Source organism: Lactuca sativa, chromosome 4 (genome assembly GCF_002870075.4).
Source record: "Lactuca sativa cultivar Salinas chromosome 4, Lsat_Salinas_v11, whole genome shotgun sequence".
NCBI lineage: Eukaryota > Viridiplantae > Streptophyta > Magnoliopsida > Asterales > Asteraceae > Lactuca > Lactuca sativa.
In genome coordinates this window covers 359,688,995-359,704,268 of record NC_056626.2, presented here as the reverse complement: position 1 = coordinate 359,704,268, position 15,274 = coordinate 359,688,995, and the positions used below count along the sequence as shown (strand labels likewise).

At 38.6% G+C, this 15,274-nt stretch overlaps 3 protein-coding genes across 3 annotated transcripts; 2 read left to right on the top strand and 1 right to left on the bottom strand.

The window, feature by feature from the left end:
* Positions 1–245: 245 nt before the first annotated feature.
* On the top strand, positions 246–1,583 carry LOC111909886 (uncharacterized). Its single transcript, XM_052771240.1, has 3 exons — positions 246–529; positions 617–891; positions 1,114–1,583. Exons 1-3 carry the CDS (start codon positions 246–248, stop codon positions 1,581–1,583), a joined length of 1,029 nt encoding a protein of 342 aa, XP_052627200.1.
* Positions 1,571–3,542, bottom strand: LOC111909885 (UPF0481 protein At3g47200). The gene has a single exon (XM_023905656.3). It carries the CDS (start codon positions 3,494–3,496, stop codon positions 2,135–2,137), a length of 1,362 nt encoding a protein of 453 aa, XP_023761424.1. The 5' UTR covers positions 3,497–3,542; the 3' UTR covers positions 1,571–2,134.
* Positions 3,543–6,356: 2,814 nt separating this feature from the next.
* On the top strand, positions 6,357–6,983 carry LOC111909884 (uncharacterized). Its single transcript, XM_023905654.1, has one exon. It carries the CDS (start codon positions 6,357–6,359, stop codon positions 6,981–6,983), a length of 627 nt encoding a protein of 208 aa, XP_023761422.1.
* Positions 6,984–15,274: the final 8,291 nt, after the last annotated feature.

The window sequence follows — 15,274 nt, the reverse complement described above, 5'->3', positions numbered from 1 at the left end:
CGCCATAACGGGGGAACACCGTCCCGGGTAGCCGTTATTACGCGTTATGTTATCATACGTTATCATGATCACGGACTATAACGCGTTGAATAAATCAAACGGTGGAATTTTCGACCGTTTTTCAAACGGTAATATTAAAAAAAAAATTACACTATAAAATATATACAACTTATATCATTTTTAACTACAAAAAACATAAATCTCTCTTAACTACATAATTCTTTCAATATTTCAAAACCGAAAATATGAATCGTCTTGATCCGGCTCATCCGTTCAACGATGATAACGACGATGACGATTTGTACGTGACTATGATGTACCAGTATTATATGGATAACGTACTACAGCCAGATCTAGCTCCACTACTCACGCGACGTGTGGCGTTAAATAGAGATCGTGAGGAAGGGCATAGACGTCTAGTTAACGATTACTTTGCGGAAAATGGTGTCTACCAGCCAAGCGATTTCAAAAGAAGATTTCGTTTGCGAAAAAATGTTTTCCAAAGGGTAGCCAACGCTATGGAAGCAAGGTATCATTTGACTCAGCTTTTATAATTTACAAAATGTCACTTTTAGATAAAATAAATAAAACTTGTGCATGTTTAATATTTAATTAGGTATGAATTTTTCCAAATGAGATATGATGCTAGAGGCAAACGAGGCTTCACAGGGTTGCAAAAATGTGTAGCTGCAATTAAACTTATGGCAATGGGGGAGTCGCCCGATTCTGTTGACGATTATATGAGAATGTCTGAGAGGATCGCACGAGAAAGTTTGTATTTATTGGCAAGAGGTGTTGTCGAAACCTTCGGTGACCAATACTTGCGCAAACCTTCGTTGCATGATATGCAACAACTATATGTGGCACATGAAGAAAGACATGGTTTTCCGGGTATGCTTGGGAGCATTGACTGCACACACTGGAAATGGAGAAATTGCCCCGTGGCGTGGAAAGGCCAGTATTCGAGCGGTCATCATGGAGCGCCTTCGTTGGTATTAGAGGCCGTTGCTTCACAAGATTTATGAATTTGACATGATTTTTTCGGGGTTGCGGGTTCTAACAACGACGCCAACGTTTTCGATCAATCACCAATATTTGACGACTTTTTGTCAGGAAAAGCCCCGGATGCTCCTTTCACAGTGAATGGAAATGAATATAAGTTTGGGTATTATCTTACAGACGGAATATATCCACAATATTCCACGTTTGTGAAGGCGTTTCGACACCCAATAGATCCAAGAGACAAATATTTCAAGAGACGACAAGAAGGAGCACGTAAGGACGTTGAACGTGCTTTTGGGGTTTTGAAATCAAAATGGCACATAGTTGAACATGCAGCGAGACCTTATGAGTTAGATACTCTACGATATATCATGTATGCATGTATCATAATGCATAACATGGTTGTCGAAGATAAAGGACGCAATATTGCAACGTATTCGCCTACGGAACCAAGACATGTGCAATTTCAACCAGGGACATCACATAGAATGGTTGATATTCAAGATCAGCGAAAACACAAGCAACTTCGTGAAGACTTGGCGGATTATATCTATGTTGGTCACGAAGATGAAGATGAATAGTTTTAGGGCAAAAAATGTAGGTTTTATCATTTTTTTTTTGTTTTTTTGTTTTTTTTAGGTTTTTAAATGTGTTTGTGTTTTGTTGTAATTTTTTTATGTTGTTTTTAATTTAAGATTTATTAAAATTTTATTTTTACGTTTCAAATATAACGCGTTAAATAAAAAAAACAAATTTGAAATATAGAAAAAAAACATCAAAAAAAATAAAAAATAAAATAGAAAATAATTGATGTTATCACATGTTATTAGATGTTGTCCATTTCCACCTTGGGTGTTATAACACCATATATGAATAGGTGACATGACACCTTTTGGGTATGGTAACATATGATAATATCTTGTCCACACCTAGTAGTCTAACTTTGAGCCCGGCTGCACATCGTGTCATTAATGCTTGCAGCCATCCAAGTCCACTCCCTACTTAAATATTTACAAACATAACATTGCACTTGAAAATTACAACTTATAATACAAATTAATTAGTTAAATCCTCCTTATTCCAAAGTTAACATTGAATAATAAGTACTACATTTTAATACCTCTTCTACAACTCAAGAAGTCGGTTTGTAATACGAAAGAAGGCCATAAAATGCCTGTAGAACCGTAATCAGCAACAACACCACAGCAGCAATCGCGGAGATCAAAGCCCACGGATTTCGAAAATATTTGTGCCTGAAGTCCGCTTTCCATGTACTCCACCGGTTGTCACGACACTTATTTATCTCATTAGTCAACCCTGAAAGATAACTGCAGTTAAGGTCCGCTACGATCTCTTGACATAGCCCATTGAAGAGATCAGCAACATCATTATCGTTCCCAAGCCAATGCTCAATTATCCCTTTGTAACGCAGAAAGGTCACGTCCTCAGCAGAGTCTATCAAGTTGTTCATGAAGACCAAGTAAGCTGTGATCTCGTTGCTGCATTTTGGATGACACTCCTCAAAAGCTACAAGGTTTCGAAAAATGGATTTAGTCCCATCGTGAATCAAGATCCGAGGTATCTCAAGAATAGAGTTCTTGTACTTTATATCCCAAAACTTATCAGTCTCGCCTTTTCTAAACCTTACCCCACCTTCTCTTAGTTGCGATACACAATATGTTACTTGTGTGGTTGGCTTTCCCACAACGTTAGTACTCAATCTTCTCTTCCATAACTTTTTGGCTGGTTTTGTTACGATCAACCCTTTGCTGACCAGATTGTCTCTGAAAAGGTGGAGACAGTGATGGGATTGTGGATCCAAGTGGGTAAAGTCCGCACCTTTGTCCACCGGTTCATCGGTTGGGATCAATGGTGCGAAGAATGAGATAGCCATCTTGGCTAAATAGTGTGTGTCGTAACCGGGGCTCTGAATGGCTATGAATGCATCAAGTATGAATAGAGGAATCTGGTTCTCGAGCTTAATCATATCTCTGCGAATAAAATCCAGCGAGCCACAAATTGAGAAAACGGGATCGCCTTCTGAGTAGCCCAGCGTATCAAATCCATCTTTCACACCTCTAAATAGCTCGAGGATGAAGCAACCATCAAGAACCATCATTTTAACGAACTCGTTGCTGTTGAGATTGATCTCACCCTCGTAGGAGCCACGTGCTTTTGCCTCAAGGTCTTTGATGGCGTCAAGATAGAGCTTGAAGTCATGGTTATGGCGATTTAAGGTTTGGTAAAAGGCACGCCATTTATGGCGTTCCATTGGGTGGAGATGGCGGTTTTGGAAGTGGTATGGCCCGATGGAAACTACGCTTGGGGTGTAGGATTTCTTGTCGGCATCACGTAAGTACCTTGGGACTTTGTAAATGCATGGTTTTCTGGCGAAAATCACATCGTTGTCTAGCTGTGCTTTCTGAAGCTCCTCTGCGATTGTGGTTAGCCATGCCGATTGGAGGTGTTGGTCTTCGTTACAATCGACGGCCATTTTTGGATTGAATTTGAGAGCAAAAAACTGGACGTGGGGTGGATCAAATTATGTGAAAGGTGGAAGAATATATTGAAGTAGAGGTAAGTGTCTTGTTTTGCAAGTGTTATTTGTTGGACACGCCAAATATCTACATTCTAGCTATAGAAGAAAAGTCGACCCGATTATTTATATAACGTCCCAACAGACTGATTAGTTAAACCTTTATCTAATTACGATAATTGAACGCCTGTAGGTTCCAAGAGTTTTTTTTTGTAAATGTAGTATAGGATGGCTTTAAAAATAGTGTATAAAAATAGGATGAGTTGACATTGGTTTGTAAAAAAAAAGTCTAATATCACAAGTTGGTCTAGAATTTAATTAACCGATCCAATTAAGCTATTATTATAAGAATAAAAGTGATCCAAGCTATTACTAGGTAGAAGCATGAAAGTACAAGGGAATATCTAGATGTCTTTTGTAAACTATAAAACTCCATTTAATAAATTTTGACTCCTGCAAATTTGGAGTAAAATGAATAAGTCACCCGCTATATACTATTAAATTTTGATACATTCAACTTTTGGATTAAAATTAAACAGTCACCCACTACTTCAAAAATGGAAGACGGTGATTGGCAGGAAGCTAGAAGGAGGAGATGGAGAAAAACATTGAGGAATGATGAACAACCAAGATGGAATCATGCGGGCGTTACAACTATGTTTGTGTCCAACCTTCCAGAGGAGTAAAGGAAGGATTCTTTGAAGAAACTCTTTGCAAAATACGGGGAGGTGGTAGATGTATATATGGCAATGAAAAGAGATGTAAACAAAAAGCCTTTTGCGTTTGTGAGATTTAAAAAGACTGACAATGAACGCCAGTTAGAGAGGAACCTGCAAGGTATCACTTTTGAGAGAAGAAAGCTGGGAATAAACATTGCTAGGTTTGCAAGGAAACTAGCAGAGGACTCTCTGGATAGAAAGATGGAGAACAAACAGAATCAATGCAGGTTTCCAACGGTAAATCGATGGCATGGAAGGGTCAATAGATCTTTCGCTGAAGTTGTTGCTGGTAGCAACAAGTCAAGGAAATGGGCACCCCCAGAAAATCAAAAGAAGGTGGATCCTATTAAAATTATCGATGATTCCCCACTCAAAGGTTGGATGAGAAGCAAACAAACCTTGATTGGAGAACTCCATAGCTTTGACCATCTAGAAAAGGCCCCGTATTCTTTCAAAAACTGTGATGGGTCAGAATGCGAATTAAAATATCTTGAAAGAATCGGAGTTAAGTTCATTAACGAAATATGTAGAGAAGCATTCATGTGTGGCTGGACTGAGTGGTTTAGATCGGTCGATAGTGGTGATGTTGCGAGTTTCAACTTTGAAAGAATCGCATGCTTAAAGATCCTGGGTCTTCCACTGGAACTTTGATCTGAAGTGAATTTTTCGATTATAGCTGAATCGGTTGGTAGAGTGATTGTTCCATTTGAGATGGATCAATCAAATACGAATCTATCCTATGGCAAAGTGGGTGTTTTAACAAGTACCCTATCTACTCTATCCAGTGAGCCGATTATAGAGATTAACGGAATAACAATGAAAATCAAAATCGTTGAGGTTGATCTGGACTGGAATCCATTTCATCAGTTTAGTCGGTCATCGGAAGAGAGTTCATCTTTAGAAGATGATGGTGAGGATGAGGAAGAGGATGCGGAGACAGATGATGAGGACGAACATGTTTCCGATACTATCTTGATCAAGAATTGTAACACAGAATTGGAGGAAGGGGAGATCGGAACTGATGAGGCAGAGGAAGTAATGGAATCAAACGTGGGAATTCTTATGAAAAACAATATCGATAATAATTGTTCACTGGTGGTGGCATCATCACCGGCGGACATGGCAACGGACGAGAACATCGATGGGGATGGAAACGTCACGCCCTGGGAACTTCAAGGGTCGCAATTAAATTCGGATGCTCGGGGTAATTGCCAAGGTGGAAGCAATAATTACGAAACGACACACAAAATGGCGGTTAATGGTTATCTAACTCAAAATTTTGAGACAAGAAATGTGGGCCTAGAGGATATGTCAAATGGGCTAATGCAGAACTTAAATAGGTCCGGGTGTTTTGGGCCTTTCTCAAACAGTTTGGGTGAGGAAGCTAATAGAACGAGTCAGATAAATAATAACTTTGAAGGCTCCCATGATAAAAGAAGGAGAATATTGACGCCGATCCCTGAGGTTTCAATGGAAATCTGACACCCCTGTTGCAACCCCCAATTGACCTGAATCAAACTCCACTTCCTTCTCAGATTCCTCTCCCGAAATCTGATGACGATTCTCATTCAACGTCATCTTCTGAAATAAGGAATACAGTAGAAATCGGTAAAATGTTGGGTTTTGATATGGAGACCGACAACCCGGTCCTCAAGGAAGTATTTGGTGACGAAGGAGAAAAACAATTACCCCATTGAATATTATGTCACTGAATGTCAGAGGGCTTGGAGAGAAATATAAAATCGACTGGGTATGCAGGCTTAAAAGAGAAAACAGGCTAGGTATGATCGAAATTCAAGGAACTAAATTGGGGGAATCGTCCCCACCGTTCAATGCAACTAATTGTTGGGGAGATTCAGACTGTAAATTCGAGCAAGTATTCACTACAGGAAGATCAGGTGGGATAATATCGATATGGGATACCAGAATGTTCTCACTGGTTGAAGTGATCAAATCAAGACATTTTATTGTAACTTTTAGGAATTAACGGTCTCGTCGACATCGTTAATGTCTATGGTCCTCAAACTGAAGGTGAAAAGGCGAAATTATGGGAGGAATTGTTGAAAATCAAACTATCGAGATCAGCTACCTAGATTTTTATGGGGGACTTCAACGTGGTTAGATGCAAAGAAGAAAGAATAAACTCCGAATTCTGTAGTAGGAGTGCAAATGCTTTTAACAAGTTCATCCGCGACTGTGAACTTACAGATTTAAAGATGGGAGGTCAAAGATTCACTTACTTCAGAACTCTGGGAGCAAAACTAAGTAAGTTAGACGGTTTCCTAGTGTGTTCAAAGTTTCTATCTGCTTATCCCCAAGCCTTCTGTTTTGCTATGAATAGAGATCTATCAGACCACTCCCCTAATGTGCTTAGAGCTCGGTGTGAGGATTTTGGTCCTCCTCCGTTCAAGTTTCTTAACTCATGGCTGTCGCATGATGATTTGGATGGGGTCATTAAAGAAGCATGTTTGGTATTTAGGGGTTACGACACCCCTGATACAATTCTCCTGAATAAATTAAAGTATTTAAAGTTGGCCATTAGAAATTGGAGAGTCAATGCAGCACGGAAGGAGAACAATGAAATTGAAATATGGAAGAATAGGAAGGCTGAACTCGAATTAATTGTGGAATCAAGGCTCCTCACTGAAGCAGAATTGGAAGAAAGATCTAATATTGGTGTCAAGATAGATGAACATGCGAGAATGGTTATTATGAATCTGAAATAAAGAGCAAAACTAAAATGGGAAGCGGAAGACGACGAAAACACACGGTTTTTTCACACTTATGTCAATAACAGGAACTGGAAAAACCATATACACGGGATAATGGCTAATGGAACATGGGTTACTAATCCGATGGATATAAAAAAGGAGGCTGTAAGGTTTTTCGGGAATAAATTCAAAGAAGGGTGGAAAATAGACCAAAATTCTGTAACCCGGGTTTTCGTAAGCTATCAGAATTTGATACAAATTTCTTGGAAGGGGAGTTCACAATAAATGAAATAAAGAAGGCGGTATGGGCATGTGGAAGTGACAAATCGCCGGGGCGAACAGATTCACGTTCAAATTTGTAAAAAAATATTAGGAATTGTTGAAGGACGATATTGTACATATGGTAAAGTATTTTGAATGGAATGGTAAATTGTCAAGAGGATGTAATTCCTCATTCATATCGCTCGCTGCAAAATCTAAAGACCCAATTAATTTTGGTGACTTTAGACCAATAAGCTTGATTGGTTCCCTATATTAAATTATTGCAAAATTGCTTGCAATAAGATTGAAAAGAGTTATTGGTAGCATCATTGATGAGGTCCAATCCACATACGTGGAGGGTAGAAACATTTTAGAAGGACCGTTGATAGTCAATGAACTATGCTCATGGGCAAAGGCGAAAGGCAAGAAAATGCTTTTATTTAAAGTGGATTTCAATAAAGCATTTGACTCGATAAGTTGGACATTTTTGGATTCAATCATGGAGATCCTCCCCCATTTCTTTTCATCATTGCGATGGAAGGATTAAATCAGACGATGAAGACGACTATGGAAAAAGGAATTTTTGATGGCATCAAATTTCAACAATCTGTCACAACCAGGAATTCTATGCCATGTAACCACGACAATGATAACATTGGTGAACCAAAAATGTGAAAGCATGTATGATGCTTTGTAACACCCATAAATTTCAAACCAATTTAAACTTTTTAAAACATGTCAAGTTCATCAAAACATTACAACTTTGTTTTCAAAATATTAATTATCAGAGTACTTCCCAGAAACATAACATAACAGGAGGAGCTGTACGATCACGCCTTAGCCTTGCCGTGAATCCCTGGTGTACCTGAAACAATAAACTGAAACTGTAAGCCTGAAAGCTTAATGAGTTACCCCCAAAATACCTACACACATACAATCCACATAGCAATATCAACATTAGTATATCATATCAATCAAAAACAGAACATCATGCACTGGGTCCACATCTTTACAAGTTGGACTACCCTTGGGCCCTTAGTATGAGTCTGGAATGTCTACCGGGCCCTCAGCTCGTATCTGGAATGCCATCGAGCCCTCAGTACGAGTCTGGAATGCCTACCGGGCCCTCAGCTCGTATCTGGAATGCTCCCGAGTCCTCAGTATGAGTCTGGAATGCCTACCAGTCCCTCAGCTCATATCTGGAATACTCTCGAGTTTGTTGGCTACCGCACGGAGCAGTACAACCTCAACCCATCTCACATAACATGTCGACATGTAAAAGATAAATGCATATACAGGTAATCAATCAGTATCACAGGCAGTCCTACAGATCTACCCGACTAGCATATCAGCTGGCATACATTACTAACTCAACTCAACATATCAATAACTACTAGGATATTAATTCCAATGGGCCGGCCTTGGTGCCTTAGATCCCTTAGTATAGTGAGGATAACTCACCTCGTAGATGTTAGCTTGGTAAATAATCACAGCTATCTGATCACACGTCAAAGACTCCACCACCTTCCCAAGAGATGACAACTGGAGTAGATCCGAATTTCCCCCAAGCTCCTTGCTTCCAACCACTTGCTTCCCAAGCTCTTTTCACCAAAATCCTCTTCCAAGGCTTCAAACACACAATGGGCACACACACGTATTAGGGTTTGGTAAGAGACTGCAAAGAGGCTGAAGAAGGTTTGTGTTCCCTTAAATAGGGTGCACAACCCCGGGATTTAGGGCAGCTACCAGCTCTTACTCGTCGAGTCCTAATATGGACTCGTCGAGTAGGTCACTTAACCCGCGATCCTTCCTGCTGCTACTCGATGAGTAGGTCAACCAACTCGTCGAGTGGGGCTTAACCCAATAACTCATAATTAAACAATACTTGAGAATCGGGGCATTACATGCTTATTCAATAACAACAAATTTTCCATCAAACACTCTATGCAAGCACTTCAAACAGTCAACAAAGAATTGGAAACCCTAGAAATCCCGGTTTAAGCCCATTATGGACTAGGATTTCCTTATTGGGCCTAATGGGCCAATAAGCCTCCAATTTGACTATTTTGGGCTTAGAACTCTTAAATGGGATCTAATTGGACCCACTCCCATTTATTTTAACATTTTGGGCCATATTGGGCCTAGAATGAAATAAAATACCCTAATGGACCTTATTGGGCCATAACAAATCTAATTAGCCCTAATAGACCATAAAACTCATTCTTTGATTTATTTTGGGCCGTGAACCATCTCCAAAGACCAATTGGGCCGAAAAATCATCAATGGGCCATAATATGGATTTAAGCACAAAAAGACCCCAAATTCTTTCTTTTCTCTACCCCTCTCGGCCCAACTACAAAACTTAGGGAGAAAGAGTTGACTTTTATATGCCACCTCACAATTATACTTGGGATATCCATGCAACTATCTCATACTTCCAAGCATCTATCACTTCACTCTCTCTCTTCTCCCCTCTCTTTTCTTCTTCGGCCGAAAACACAAAGGAAAAACACACACACACCTCACAAATTCTCTCCAAACACTCTCAAAGAACACTATTCATTTCTCCTTCAAAGTTTTCGAGATTAAGAGCTTTTCAAGGAGGTTATTCCACAAAAATAATCATTCTAGGTAAGTTAATGCTTGGATCGATGGTTTAGCTTCTTGAGATTGTTATAATCCCCTTCTAACTCATGAAAGTTCATGATCATGCTTCTTAGAACCCATCTAAGCCAAATTCTTCTCAAGAAGCTTTGTAAGGCCGAGAATAGCATCACACTTCTTCCATTTCTTCTTCAAATTGAAGACAACAAGCAAAGGTGAGTTCATACCCCTCTATTTTCGGTTTTCATATGTTTTATGGGGGAGAATACAAGTAAAATGTAGATCTATGTGTATGTGTGTGCTATGTGTGATTTCATGTGTATATGTGGTAAATATGTGCAAAAAAAATGAAAGATATTTCGAGATCTATAGTTCATAAGGGAAAAATATGTGAACTAGGGTGTATTACACATAACTAGTTAAGAAAATCTACCATATAAGGGTTAAAATAAACATGTTACAACATAAGACTCATTATTGGATTATTTTGTCAAATAAGCAAAAGTTTGGGGAAAGATTGTCATTCACAGTTTCTTAACGTCTAAAAGAGTCAAATCAGTAAAGATAAATGTTTTTATGGATATCATACTCTTTTAAGGGCTAGAAGTGTAAATTGTAGATTAATGGGCCAAATTTTGGGCTTTTCTGCCCATTAAGCCATAACTTGCGAAAATTTCAACTTCCAATGGAGTGAAATGATAAACTTCTCAAAACAGGGGGCAAAAAGGGCAAACAAAATTATTTCAGGGGTTAAAACGATGTATTTTCCAAACAAGGATAAAAAAATGTAAACTTTTTGGATTTTGGGCCAAAATTGTAAAAGTTGCAAAAGTTTGGGCTTTGACCAAAAAATACTTTTCTGGAAGGGCTGAAGCTGCCAAAGAATAAGTTTTGAGCTAAAAACATCACTTGGACAAGTCTTTGGATCAAAAGTATCAAGAAAATGGTTTAAGGGCTTAAAATGTCTTTTTTCTATATAAAGGACTAAAACTGTCAACTTTACCAAAGAAGGGCAAAAAGGGGTTCAAACCAAGAATTTTGAGTCAATTATTTTATTTTTAAGATATTTGAGTTAAAATAAAAATACCAAACTACCATTCATGAAAATGGAAAGATGAAAATATGTATAATTCCAAACATCGTTAAAAATAACCGACCGACCTTGTTCCGGTGTGAATTTAACAATCGCCCAATCAAACTTCCCAACAATTAAACTACACCTAAAACAAGTAAACATTCAAATCTTTGGGCTTGAAAAGTTCCAATCATGCTTGTTGGGCCTTTGTGACCCATTAACATGATTTTCGGTCGCAAGGGATAATAAATAATGTTATTGGGCCTTCTATGACCCAATTTCATATTTAAGGGACCCTCAATGGCTTTTAAGTGATATTGGGCCTTAGTGGCCCATTAGCATTGCTAGTAAGGTCCAAGTAAATCAAATGTGAAATGGGCCAGCGTGTCCTTCGTATAACCAATAGCCATAAGTAATACGCAGGGATAGTAGGATCTTCTAATCCTCTTCTCCTCGTTTATTAGGCCGATCGTCAAACCAAGTAAACAAATACAAGTTGATAATCAACAGTAATCAAAGTCAATTGGGATTTAGTGAGTAATGATGGGTGGCACCAACATGTGTCGGTCGTAGTCTGTAGTTATAATCAAAGTCTCCTGGAGGGAGAGCGAGAGTTTGTGTATAGATCTATACATGGGTGACTCCCCTACACCTCAGCTGTTCGCCACAGTTAGACTCGGCCAGTCTAGGGTGACCAAATCTTAAGATCAATTCCGGCATTCACCAGAGTGCCAAGACATACGAACTAGTCATTATCATGCATGGTTATAACGACTCACATAAATAAATCCAATATAAATCAAGTAATCAAGGTAAATCAAAATCATTCACGTGATGGGATAACAATTCAAACCGTTATATGATATTTTTATTTTCGGAAAACATCGGGTTTTCCGGGGAAGTTCAACATTTTTCACTTGTACTTTTAATACGAAGTTTTTCAACTATACACGTCTAGAAATCATCATGCATATATTTACAGATCTTCACACTTTTATATAAACATTGGTCTTTTCAGGAAATATCGGATTTTCTGGGTTGTTTTCTTTCAAACTACACAAAACATTTTCCATATCAAACCTGCTTATGAACTCACCAACATTCCATATGTTGACCGTTTTCAAAATAACTTGTATTCTCAGGTAACATGTAAGTTGAGGAGTAGTACCAAGTATGCTAGGGTGTTGTGCTTTTGAAAACTATCAAACAGTTTATGTTATGGATTTGTAATGTTAAAACAATGTACTTGATGTGAACAAAGTCAGTTGTAATATATTGATGCATGGTGATGTTTATGTTATGATTCATGTATATTCATTGTGATGATATTCAATTTAAGTCACGCGAGCCCTCGGACGTTTCCACTGTCTGGTTCGGGGGTGTGACACAATCTAATCTTTGTGTGTCTCATTTATTCTACGCAAATGATGCATTGTTTATTGGCGAATGGTCGAGGCGTAATATTGCAAACTTGGCCCGGATATTAAGGTGTTTCTATGTATCGTCGGGGTTAAAGGTGAACTTCAGGAAGTCAAAGGTATATGGGGTGGGAGCCTCCCACACTGAAGTAATAATTTGGGCAGCCCTTCTTGGATGTGAATCTTCATCCATCCCATTCACCTATCTCGGAATCCCGGTTGGAGAGAATATGAATTGTAGGAAAGCATGGGAACCAATTATCGACAAATTCCAAGCAAAGATGTCGACCTGGAAAGCGAGATCATTGAGCTTTGGGGGAAGATTAACCCTTGCGAAGGCTGTACTGGCAATTTGCCTACTTTCTTTATGTCCATTTTTGTAGTACCAACAGGAGTAATTGACACTTTGGAAAGAATTAGAAGAAAATTTATATGGAGTAAAGAGTATGACAAAAAATGCATCTGTTGGGTGCCGTGGGAAAAGCTAATCTCTCCAAGGAGTGTTAGGGGTATCGGTCTTGGCTCAATTAAATCTCTTAACATCTCGCTATTAGCTAAGTGGATGTGGCGACTGAAGACTGACAGCTCAGCCTTGTGGGCGAATGTTGTAGGGTTTCAAAGCACTCCATGGATGATGGCAATGGGCCCCTTTGATGAATTCTAGGTTAAAAGCCCAAGACTTGTCTTTTCCCTATAAATAGTCATGTATTATTCACAATTAGGGTTAAGAGTGTGAGGCAAAATGTAGCCGCCACGTGAGGTTTCTTATGTAGTGTTAGATTCTTTAGTCTATACTTTAAGTGTAATTTATTCCTCATATTTCAATAAATCGAGTGATCATTCGACATAATCTTCATTATTGTGTTTGTTTTTATTTTCCGCATCTTGTTCATCAAATCACAAATTAGGGTTTTAATCCCAACAAGTGGTATCAGAGCGGGTCTTTGAAGATCTATTGATTTTTGAAGTATCGGTTCTTGATTTGATGATTTTCTGCACATATATTGAAGATTATTGGTGTTTTGGCGGTATGGAATCAAGATTTTTGTTCATGGAGATTTATACTGTTCATCTGGTATTTTTTTTTTTAATCTGAATCTCTTTTCTGTTCGTTTGGGATCAAATAATTTGCTTAATCCCAAATCAATTAATTCTTTTGTTTTAAGCCTTTGAATCTGATCGTATTTACTTTTGCTTTGGCCCAAATGTTCAGTCCGTCACTGTTCATAAAGCGAGTTTTTGGTGTTAATCTAGGTCTCTTTTCCTTGGCCCTAATGTTTTATTTCAGTTTCCGATATCGTCTTGTTCTATACTCAAATTCACATTTCTCAAATTGAACAATCGACGATCTCTCTGTGATTGAGGCTTGTGAACGATTGAAAATCATCGACTCCTGTCTTCCTGTTCTGTTCTTCGGTGATTGTTTGGCCTCTCTGCCGTGTTCTTAGTATTCTTGAACAGCAATCGACGAATCCTTATCCATGATTGCTAATTCTTTTGCTCATATGTTATGGAATCGATCCTTATGAGTAATGGCGTTATCAAAATCAATCTTGATTTTATCAATTGATTCTTTATTTAAATTAAGTCTATCTGCTCATTTTCGTTTCAATGGTGAAGAACTGTTGATAATTGTAATGAATTTTATTAGAAGAGTCTTTTGATCTGAAATCGATTCAAAGGAAATGAAATTGGTGTTTGTTGAGCATTGTAATGGGTCTCGCAATCGGAATTACTCACAAATCGGAAAAGAAATCTAGACCTGGACTCGGATTTATGAAATGGATTGACATGATTTGGAACAAAAGTGTATTGGAGCTATCTTGATGCCCTGTTCGCTTCGCCAAGCAGGTCTCTTAATAGAGGCTTAATAACAATGATGTTGGTCTTACCTACGAACGAACGAAATTGACTGTGATATGAGTGTTTCATGAACTGCAAATGAATCAATCTCAATTGGGACGAACATTGGTCAATAGAAAAGTCAAAATCGCTGTGAAATCCTTACCTAATGAACGCTCGTTTACTGTGCTTCTCATTGGGGTATAATCGATGAAATTGAAGCGAATCTATGATTGGGTTTGTTTGTTGCCTTGGAACGAAAGAAAGGAAGACAGAAAGCGAACTTGGGTTCGGGTGCTAGCTCTTGGAACGAAAGGGCTTGAAGCGAATGTAGAGTGAGAACAATAAGCGAACTTGAGAATGGAGATTCGCCTTGGGGTATAATCAACGGAATTGGAACGAACCTCGATCTAACTTTGGGTTCGCGTGTTTATGCTGGGACTGAAAGAGAAGGATGAACCGAAAGCGAAAGGAGTTTCGCCTGATGAAGCTTGATATGGAAACGAGAAACGAACCGAACGTTCGGTTGTGTTCGCGTGAATAAATGGAGGTCTTGAAACGAACTTAGGTTCGGTTGCTTGTACTTGAAACGAAAGTCTACAAGGAGTTGATTGGAATCGTATGTGTGGTTTCGTTTGTGAACGCTCGTATGAGCCCCCTTCCAGTCGTTGTGTTCATTCATCTGAATGTAAATGGGAAGATGACTTAATGTTTCATACTTGGTCCCTGCAACTTCAGCGAATTGACTCTTTTGGTCCCTGTATTTTTCATGGCTTGGCGATTTTGGACCATTTCCAGAATCTGTTACAAATGAAGGGGCATCTGATGCAGAATTACCTTTTCAGTCCTGGATCTTTCAGCAAAGTAACAGTTTCAGCCCATTTTTCGAAAAATTTGCAATTTTAAGGGCTGGTGAACAGTTTTGGATTTTTCAACGCTCATATTTTTTCGTGAACAGAAAAATAAAGATTCCATCAAGTCTTGGTGGTTCGGAAAGTCGTTTTTTTTGTGTGATAACGTCCAATTTTCACGATTTTTTCGGATTTTATACTTCATTGTGTATATCTTTTTGTCGCGGGGGAGCATAGTAAATTTTTATCCATTCA